At 50.5% G+C, this 10,470-nt stretch overlaps 1 protein-coding gene across 1 annotated transcript; it reads left to right on the forward strand.

Annotated features, from left to right (window-relative positions):
• Positions 1–5,017: 5,017 nt before the first annotated feature.
• Positions 5,018–7,790, forward strand: LOC110544098 (keratin, type I cytoskeletal 16-like). The gene is made up of 8 exons (XM_021630215.2): positions 5,018–5,549; positions 5,992–6,074; positions 6,191–6,347; positions 6,435–6,596; positions 6,683–6,808; positions 7,088–7,308; positions 7,399–7,448; positions 7,547–7,790. Exons 1-8 carry the CDS (start codon positions 5,064–5,066, stop codon positions 7,639–7,641), a joined length of 1,380 nt encoding a protein of 459 aa, XP_021485890.2. The 5' UTR covers positions 5,018–5,063; the 3' UTR covers positions 7,642–7,790.
• Positions 7,791–10,470: the final 2,680 nt, after the last annotated feature.

Consider the following 10,470-nt stretch of genomic DNA (forward strand, 5'->3'; position numbering starts at 1 on the left):
CAAAATGAAGCCAAAAGGGATTAAAACACCCTCTGCCATGGCAATTCTTTATTTTATATGCAGTTTAGGCCAAACTCTGTCTAGAGGTTTGTCTGCCTCCAGTTCCTTTCTTTCCTGCCGTGGCTGTGGAGCTGAGCCAGTTGAGCCAGCCACATTATAAAAGAGCCATGCTTGTTTACCCCTTAGTTAAACTGCAGCAGCAGCCAGTTTTGTTATGGAAGTCTCAGGTCTGCACACAGGAGGCTGTCTTTTTTGCTCCTGGGCTGGTTTAAGAGCCTCTCTTAAAGAGACAGTAACTGACTTGGGAGTTTTTAGGTTTTAAGTTTGGTTTGCATCACTGGGAGCTTATTCCCCCCACCAAATTATGATAAAGTATGATTTTAAAGGTGTGGATTCTTAGATTAGTTGGGCACCATTTGTTGTAGGTGGTTATTAATATTTACTATTTTTTTTTATCTTCTGGTAAAGCTTTCTGCTAATCTTAAACAGCTGTATAACCAAATCACCACACAATGACTGGGTTTTTAGTTAACCTAGAACACAATGCTGGGCAATATTTACTCCCTCCTAAACCTCCAAGCCCTCAGTTTCCTAACATTTAGATTTCCCACATTATACTTGCTTTTTGTGAAATCTTAGGTCTGGTTCATGCTCCAAGTCCTCCAAGCTCTCTCCTCCTGCTCTGCTCTCCTCGTGCTCCTCCTCCTTCTCCTCGTGCTCCTCCTCCTTCTCCTCCCACCCTTTCCTGTTCTCTAGCTCCTCCCCTCTTTCCTGTCCTCTGGTTCCTCCCATTGCACAACATTGTATCTAGTTGCTTTATTTGTGTCCTGTTTACACAAGAGTTGAGACAGGATGCTTATAGTGAGTATCACAATGCAATATCCAGATTGAAACCAGAGAGTTGGGGGTGGGGAAATCAGCATTTGAATTAACAAGGGTAAGGCATATACATTTTAAAAGAACATTATACCAACACTCTTCTTTACAATAGGCACATTGGTTCTTACCTAATGGTGGTCTGTTGGGTCCCTCTGGCTCCCTTCTTCCTGCTGCTCGCTGGAATAGTTGTTTTCTCTCTCTTGGATCAGAGGCAGTGGCAGCTAGAAATACCTTGGCCAAGTCCCTATTTTGCCTTTTCTCTGCCCTAATTTGCTTTGCTTCTGGACTTTCCCTATTGTTATATACCTTTTCTGTAATCTCTACTAAGTCCCGTAGCGACTTTTCTCCTAATCTCTCCTGTTTCTGTAACTTTTTATTAATATCTGGTGCTGCCTGATTAGTGAAAGCCAGGGCTACAGATGACTTCTGATCAGAATGTTCAGGGTCATAAGGAGTATATCGTCTATAAGCTTCCATAATCCTCTCTAGAAAGGCTGCTGGGCTTCCATTTTCTCCCTGTCTAACATCATAGACCTTGGCCAAAGTAGTGGGCTGTCTTGCAGCTGTTTTGAGACGCGCCAATAGAGTCTGGTGATAAACAAGGAGACGCCTCTTACCTTCAGCCATATTGTAATCCCAGGTATGTCAGGTAAGAGAAAAACCAGTGTCAATATCAGCTGGGTTCTGAGTTGGAACACCTGTATTTCCCGGAACATTTTTTCGGGCTTCTAGGAGAATACGTTCCCTTTCTTCTGTGGTGAAAAGAGCCTGCAAGAGCTGTTGGCAGTCATCCCAAGTGGGCTGATGAGTAAAGAGCACAGTTTCAAAGAGGTCAATTAGGTCCCTCGGATTCTCAGAAAATTTAGCATTTTGGGTTCTCCAATTGTAAAGGTCAGCTGTGGCAAAGGGCCAATAGAGAAACGTCTGATTTCCCCGTTCATCTGTGGGCCCAGTGGCAGGCAGAGGCAGAACCGTGGAATCTGCCTCCGGTTCCCTAATTGGGGAAGCCACCCGCCAACTCTGGGTACCCTGTGCCGGTCCATCTGATAGGTCCGGGGCAGGCTGTGGCAGGAAAGCAGGCAGCTGGGCCTGCTGTTTTGGGGCCGGTACTGGCAGTCCTTGAGGAGGGGGAGGAGTAGGGCCGTAAGGTGGGGGTGGAAAAATCTCATCCTCTGGTGTGCTATCCTGTAAAACAGGGTAGATGGGGACTGAAGATTTCCTAGGCTCAGTGACCAGCATGGTTGCGGGACAGGCATCTGCATCTGTCATTGAGGGAGTTTCTGTGGAGGGAAGATTGTTAACAGGGGGGAGAAAAGCTTTTATCCAGGGTGGGGGATTCATCACCAAATCCTTCCAGACCACTACATAAGGAACCTGGTCAGGGTGTCCCTGTGCCTTAAGAAATACTTTATCTTCTATGGCCAGAATGGTGGGAAGATGGAAAGTACTCTCTGTTGGCCATTCGACATTGAAGCTTGGCCATTCCAAACTACAGTAAGTAATCATTTCTTTTTTAAATAAACTGAGAGATTGCAAGCCCTTGCTTTAACCTCTTTGAATTGGATGAGAAACAAGTCAAGGGGGCAAGAAGTCGTCTGTCCCATAATGTCAGTCACTATCCAGTAAACACAAACACTCACAAATACAAGGAACACAACAATAGAAAGAGATAAAAAACAAACAAACAAACAAAAAAAATGGATAAAATATCTCCCCTGAGTCTGGAAACAGAGATGTGAGCAGACACTCAGCACCCGCTCTTGTCCTGAAAGGTGAAAACAGCAGGGGGAGTCAGAAATTCCTCCAGAACAGGCCTAGAGAACAGACCTTCAGATTCCAGAGCACCTCGTGGCTCTGGACCAATCCCCAAAACTGAGGAAGCAGAAGACATCTCTGCCACTTCAGCAACTGTGACTTTTGAATACGTCTATTCACTCATTCACCTCTAGCCACTAATTACAGATTTCCTCGAGGCAGACAGAATATAAGCCGGCACAAACACACACAAAGACAGAGACAAACACCAAGCCAGACACTTACAGGCCAATATAAGACACTCCGGATAGGGTCCTGGAGTCCTTTGGAGCCCCAGAATCTCTGGTAGGACCTCCAAGATGAAATACCCAGATCGCGAGTCCCCAAAAGACCAACAGGCTTTGAGTCTGATGTAAAACACACAAGGGTCCTTTATTACAAGCTGGGTGCCTGCCCTTACAAGAACAAAGAGGCAAGCGACCCCCAACTCTGGGGGATCAGGGTTCTTAAGGGGTCAAAATGCAAGCAGGGAAGTGTAGGTCTTGGTGTTACAGGATTGGGTGAAAGGGTCTCTAGGGGAGCTGACCTTTAAAATGATTGGTTTGCTTTTAGGTGCCAAAACTGCAAAGGGTTAGGTCTGGCTACCTGGGGGACACCTGATCACCACCTCATACCTGCAGGTTAGGCTGTAGCAAGGGGGAGGGGGAGTTAACACATTCCATGGGTTTTCCTAGGGCTTACATGACCCTAGTCACACTCTAATGTTAATCTGGGTAGGGGGCTGCTGCTGGACTCTGCTCTGAAAGGACTGTGATTTTGCCCCAGTCGCAGGAATTAACTCTTAAGTTTTTGAACCTTTCACAAGCACCTGTGGGCATGTAGATGAAAATTAGAATTACCTGGCCCGTGCCTGCAAGGCATCATGGGTGCCTGGAGAGTTCTGGCTTTGCAAGCCTAGTGGCAGTGGCTGGCTCCCACCCTCTCTGGTTCTTTCTTAGTCCTTCTCGCCTACCACCTTAATTCAAGGATGAAGAAAAAGATGTGAGTTTGAGAGGTGCAGAGGCAGCTTTGTGATGGTGCGGATGTTCTGGGAGCCCACTGAGCTTCCTTCTGTGTTCCCACCCCTTCACCTGTGGATTGGTGGTGGGGATGGCTGTGTAGCAAGTGTGACAGGTATTCCTCAGCAGTGCAAGGAAACAAGAAAGCCCTGTGCACACTGGATGAACTGTAGCCACCAGGAAGCTATTGGGCAGCGCCTGGGCAGGATGGTTTCCACATTAGACTCTGAGGTCCATGGAGGAGCAGAGTGGGGGTAGGACTGGGTGCACAGGAACAGTATTAGGAGCAGGATGGAATTCCTTCCTGGAGACCACTGCAGACCACAGGGGACGCCCCTGAGTAGGTGAGGGCAGGAGGTGGCATGGTGGAGCTGTGTGCCAGGAGTTGGTGCCCTCTGAGAGGAGGGTTCTTTGGTTAGGGGCCGGGATACAGAACTGAGTGAGAGGCAGGTGGGCTGCAAAGGAAGGATGAAGAGGCTGGCTCCTGGGGGAGGGGCCTCTAGGCATGCTTCTTTGTGACTGCTGCATGTCCCGAAAGAGCGAAGGCCCAGTGGGGTGATAAGATTCTCCTATGCTGGGCAAAGAGTGAGAATGGCCGGGTGGGCTCGTGGTGTCATAGGGTGTGGCTGTCACGGGGCATACCATTCTGGACATGTTGAGTGTCTCAAAGGCAGTTTCCAAATCTTAATCAGGTCCAATGGGAAAGGGAATCCTCTGATATTTAGAACCAGAAAGGACTGCAGCTGCCCAGCCCAGACTTGTCCGTGTGGAGGAAAAGCAGGCATAGAGAAGGGAGGTGAAGGGCAACCTAGCCCTCCTGGATTGCTTATGGGACTCCTGCAACAGCACCTCAAGCATCAACAGTCAGGGTTGGCTTCGGTGGGGCTCCTGCCACATGAGGTTTTCACCGTGAGGCAGGGAGGACTGACTGGTTGACTCACTGCCTGAGGACGTGACTGCCACCAAGTTGTCTGTACCAAGGCCTCACTGCTGCCATCCCCTCAGGCTCAGGGAACAGAAGCCGATTCCTGCCACACAGCCTGAGTCAGTCTCTGATTTGTGTTTTTCTCTGGGCCGCACACCCTCAGAGCTGGGTGGGAACTCAGGAGCCATCTCATAGAGGAGGAAGAGTCCACCCTGGAATCAATAATCCACCCTGGAATCAATAATCAAGAACGGGGAGTTGGACGGGACTGAGTGAATAAATCCAGAGGGGTACCTAGAGTCAGCAGACAGAGGGCCCTGCCTTCCCCGGTGCATATAAAGGGACCTGGTTGGTGTCTGAGGCACCCACAGCATCCTCATCCTTCACAAGCAGCTCTCTCTCCTCTCAGCTGCCTTGCTCACGCTCTCACCTTCCTCAACCACAACATGGCCACCTGCAGCCGCCAGTTCACTTCTTCCAGCTCCATGAAGGGCTCCTGTGGCATCAGTGGCAGCTCTAGCCGCATCTCCTCCATCCTGGCTAGAGGATCCTGCCGGGCGCCCAGCACCTATGGGGGCATGTCAGTTACCTCCTCTCGATTCTCCTCTGGGGGAGCCTGTGGCATTGGGGGCGGCTATGGTGGGGGCTTCAGCAGCAGCAGCTTTGGGGCAGGCCTCGGTGCTGGACATATGGGTGGCTTCGGTGCTAGTTTGGGTGCTGGCGTCGGTGAAGGGCTCCTGGCGGGCAGCAAGAAAGTGACCATGCAGAACCTCAATGACCGGCTGGCCACCTACCTGGACAAGGTGCGTGCCCTGGAGGAGGCCAACACTGACCTGGAGGTGAAGATCCGGGACTGGTACCAGAGACAGAGGCCCGCCGAGATCAAAGACTACACCCCCTACCTCAGGACCATTGGGGAACTGGAGAGCAAGGTGGGTGGTCCTGGTGGATGAAATGTTGAGAGGTCAGAACTACAGGGGCCTTTAGGAAGCAGCTTCTAGAGACTCTAAGACAACAGATCTTTGGAAGCTAATGGTCGGAGTTATCCAGAGAGGTGGCAGAGGGTCTTTTGAATGTCCCTGCCTCTGCTGGATCAAGGACCCCCTGACTCTCTTTGAGGGTACCTTATGCTGCGTGCTCACCTCCTTAAACTCTTGGCCTGGGACAGGGTTGGTAGCAGACGTACGTGCACCCCTACATAGCCCCAGCTGTGGAGAATAAGTCATCAGTTGTCCGAGGAAGCCATAGGAGCTGACCTGCCAGCCACGTGCTCACTGGGTTTGGGGAGGCTTTTTTTGCTCTCCTCTGTCCTTCTCCCTTGAGCAGTAGGGTCCCTGGCTGATCAGATTTCCTACCCTTTCATTCTCACTCTAGATCATTGCGGCCACTCTGGAGAACATATCACTCATGTCGCAGATCGACGATGCCAGGCTGGCAGCTGATGACTTCAGGACCAAGTGAGCAGTCAGCATGCTGGGCTGAGGACTGAGAGCAGAGGGTAGAGGAAGAAGGGCATAGGTCAGGGGCAAAAGAGCAGGGTGACCACCTGTAGCTTTGACCTCTGTCCTTCCAGGTATGAGCATGAGATGATCCTGCGTCATTCCGTGGATGCTGACATCAACGGCCTGCGCCGGGTGCTGGATGAGCTGACTCTGACCAGGACTGACCTGGAGATGCAGGTTGAGAGCCTCAAGGAGGAGCTGGCTTTCCTGAAGAAGAACCACGAGGAGGTGAGGCTGCCATTGAGTTTTGGGATGGAAGGCCAGGTGTGGTGAGGTTCCCAGGAGAGGTGACGACCCTCTTGTGGTCTTTCCTAGGAGATGCTTGCCTTGAGGGGTCAGACTGGTGGAGATGTCAACGTGGAGATGGACGCAGCCCCTGGTGTGGATCTGAGCCGCATCCTGAATGAGATGCGAGACCAGTATGAACAGATGGCAGAGAAGAACCGCAGAGATGCCGAGGCCTGGTTCCTGAGCAAGGTGGGGCTTCTCTCCTCCCTACTACTGCAGGAGCCTGGCCAGGGAGGCTCTGAAAGCCTCACACCACCTTCTCTCTCCCGTCACAGACCGAGGAGCTGAACAAGGAAGTGGCCTCAAACAGTGAGCTGATACAGAGCGGTCGCAGCGAGGTGTCTGAGCTCCGCAGAGTGTTCCAGGGCCTGGAGATTGAACTGCAGTCCCAGCTCAGCATGGTATGAAGCACCTGGCCCCAGGGCATTCCCCCTAGTCACCATCCCTCCAGTTTCACTCTTCTTTTCTCGGGGATGAGCCTGGAAGCACCATGGAACCCATAATAGAGATGGAGAATAGCAAGGCAGAGTGTTGGAGAAACATTTTTCCAATTTGTCTCTTCCGGTTACTATACCATCTGGGGATCAAGATCCATGCATCTCTCAAAAAACATGCCCAGAGACCTGCAGAGACAAAAGGGAGCATCACCACTGACTGTTTCCCCTTTCCCTCACACACAGAAAGCCTCCTTGGAGAACAGCCTAGAAGAGACCAAAGGCCGCTACTGCCTGCAGCTGGCCCAGATCCAGGGCTTGATCAGCGGTGTGGAGGAGCAGCTGGCTCAGCTGCGCTGCGAGATGGAGCAGCAGAGCCAGGAATACAACATCCTGTTGGACGTGAAGACCTGGCTGGAGCAGGAGATCGCCACGTACTGCCGTCTGCTGGATGGCGAGGATGCCCAGTGAGTTGGCCCTTAATCCCTGTCCACAGCCCCTCTGACCCTGCTGCTCCCAGCAACCTAACACTCCCATTCCTTCTCTCCACATCCTAGCATCTCCTCCTCACAACACTCATCTGGCCAGTCCTATTCTTCCAGAGAAGGTATGGCTCCTGGCCCTCCCTTTCCTTGCTTGGCAGCTTGCTTAGCTCCCAGAAAGCAACTCACTTTTTTAATTTTTTTATTTCTTTCTCTTTTTCAGTCTTCTCCTCATCCTCCCGCCAGCCCCGGTCCATCCTCAAGGAGCAAGGCTCATCCAGCTTCAGCCAGAGCCAAAGCCAGAGTTCCAGGAACTAATCTGCCTCTCTCAGAACCTCCTGACCCACACTGGCCCCCCGTCCTGGAGGCCTGGGACAGGACACTGTTTTCTTAGCCTGACCCTCAGCTGTCTCCCCTCCCCTCTGCTGGTGGTGGGCTAATAAAGCTGACTTTCTGGTTGATGCAAACTCGTGTGATCTCCATGTGTAAGCTGATGTGGAAGAGTTTGATGGGACCTCCCAGGAACTCCTCTGGGGTCCTCTCACTTAGAGAGGTGGAGAGAACAGATCCTGTTTCAGAAGAGTTTGCAGAGGCTCCCAGAAGTCCTCCATGCCAGCAGGGGACAAAAGGGGGAGAGGGAACACAAAGAGGGAAGATATTCATGTGGTGGACGATGGCCACTGTATGAGGTTCTTCTACGTAGGACCTTTAACTGTCCTCTGCTAGATACCCTGCAAGGCAGGCGAACTTAGGGCATTTTGGGGTTGGGAACTCCTGGGAATCAAGGAGGTTCTTGTGCCTTAGAGACACAGCAGGTGGCATTTGAAGCTCCTCCCCAGGTCCCCTGTCTGGCTTTCTGTTAATACTACTCTGCTTGTTCAGGCACTTTGAGTTCTGAACTTCAGAGTTGTGCTTGGGAATGGCTCGTCTACACAACACTGGATATCACACACACACAAATACACACACACACACACACACAGAGAGTGATTTTGGCATTGAAGGGAAGGAAAGTAGAGCCTTGGGATGGTGCTATGGCCAAGATAAAAATCTCTCCTAGCTCATCCTCACCTCCTCACCATATCTGTTCCTCCCTCGGGATGCTGATGAGTACCTGGGAGACATCTGCTACCCATGCTCTCCTTCCCATCTCCATCCATCTTTATAGATAAAACCACTCCTGGAGCCTTTTCCCTCCTTCCCAGGAGTTGGCTACATGTGTCTCTTTCCACCTGTCTCTCCCATTCCCACTTTCTACCAGATGACAAGAACATGGACAAGGTCTGGAAAACAGACCAGCATCCCCTACTCAAAGGCCTGTGATGGATCCCCTTGTTTCTTCCACATGGGCCTTTCTTGTGCTGCTCCCATGAGAGTCAATTCTTCCTGACTAATTGCACTGTCCATGCCTCTTAGGCGATGTTCCTTTTTTCTGGATGCCTTCCAGAATTTAAAAGGAAAAAAGAATTACGTGTATATAATGACATAATGTGTGCATGTGTATGTCTATATGGGGCTGTCTGAGTGTGCGTGTATATATATATATATGCTTGTATGTAGAAGAGCCATTTCACAATTCAGTTATTTGTTTCCTGATTTACTCTTAGATGTATGCATTCTTGCTCACTCTAATTAAAGTCTTCACTGCTCGGTCTACTAACGTGCCCCACCTGAATTCTTCTCTTCTGGAAGCCCATGCCCAGAGACTCTTGCTGGTGTCAAGAGCAGAGGAGACTGGAGCCCTCAGCAGAGTATTTTAAGCTCTGGTTGAGAGGCCAACAGGCCAGAAGGAGATGTGGTAGCAATAAACAAGATTTCCTGCCCCAGAAGAGCTCAGCCTCAGGAAAGACTTTTTGGGCTCCTGCCACCTCAAGAGAGAAACGACAAGGCCAGGACAGAGTCCAGTGTCATGATGTTGCCCCTTGGCATCGAAAAGACAATCTTTGGGCCAGATGTCATAATTTCTGTCAGGCCAAGGTTAGAGCTCCTACCAAGTGAAATTCCCAGATCGGAGTCCCCCAAAGACCAACATGCTTTGAGTCTGATGTAAAACACACGAGGGTCCTTTATTACAAACTCGAGTTGGGTGCCTGCTCTTATAAGAACAAAGGGACAAGCGACCCCCAACTCTGGGGAACAGGGTTTTTAATGGGTCAAAATGCAAGCAGGGAAGTGTAGGTCTTGGTGTTACAGGATTGGGTGAAAGGGTCTCTAGGGGAGCTGACCTTTAAAATGATTGGTTTGGTTTTAGGTGCCAAAACTGCAAAGGGACAGGTCTGGCTACCTGGGGGACACCTGGCCACCCCCTCGTACGTGCAGGTTAGGCTGTAGCAAGGGGGAGGGGGAGTTAACACATTCCATGGGCTTTCTTAGGGCCTATGTGACCCTAGTCACACTCTAATGTTAATCTGGGTAGGGGGCTGCTGCTGGACTCTGCTCTGAAAGGACTGTGATTTTGCCCCAGTCACAAGAATTAACTCTTAAATTTTCGAACCTGATTAGTGAAAGCCAGGGCTACAGATGACTTCTGATCAGAATGTTCAGGGTCATAAGGAGTATATCGTCTATAAGCTTCCATAATCCTCTCTAGAAAGGCTGCTGGGCTTCCATTTTCTCCCTGTCTAACATCATAGACCTTGGCCAAATTAGTGGGCTGTCTTGCAGCTGTTTTGAGACGCGCCAATAGAGTCTGGTCATAAACAAGGAGACGCCTCTTACCTTCAGCTATATTGTAATCCCAGGTATGTCGGGTAAGAGAAAAACCGGTGTCAGTATCAGCTGGGTTCTGAGTTGGAACACCTGTATTTCCCGGAACATTTTTTCGGGCTTCTAGGAGAATACGTTCCCTTTCTTCTGTGGTGAAAAGAGCCTGCAAGAGCTGTTGGCAGTCATCCCAAGTGGGCTGATGAGTAAAGAGCACAGTTTCAAAGAGGTCAATTAGGTCCCTCGGATTCTCAGAAAATTTAGCATTTTGGGTTCTCCAATTGTAAAGGTCAGCTGTGGCAAAGGGCCAATAGAGAAACGTCTGATTTCCCCGTTCATCTGTGGGCCCAGTGGCAGGCAGAGGCAGAACCGTGGAATCTGCCTCCGGTTCCCTAATTGGGGAAGCCACCCACCAACTCTGGGTACCGTGGGCCAGTCCATCTG

The sequence above is a fragment of the Meriones unguiculatus genome, chromosome 7 (genome assembly GCF_030254825.1).
Source record: "Meriones unguiculatus strain TT.TT164.6M chromosome 7, Bangor_MerUng_6.1, whole genome shotgun sequence".
NCBI lineage: Eukaryota > Metazoa > Chordata > Mammalia > Rodentia > Muridae > Meriones > Meriones unguiculatus.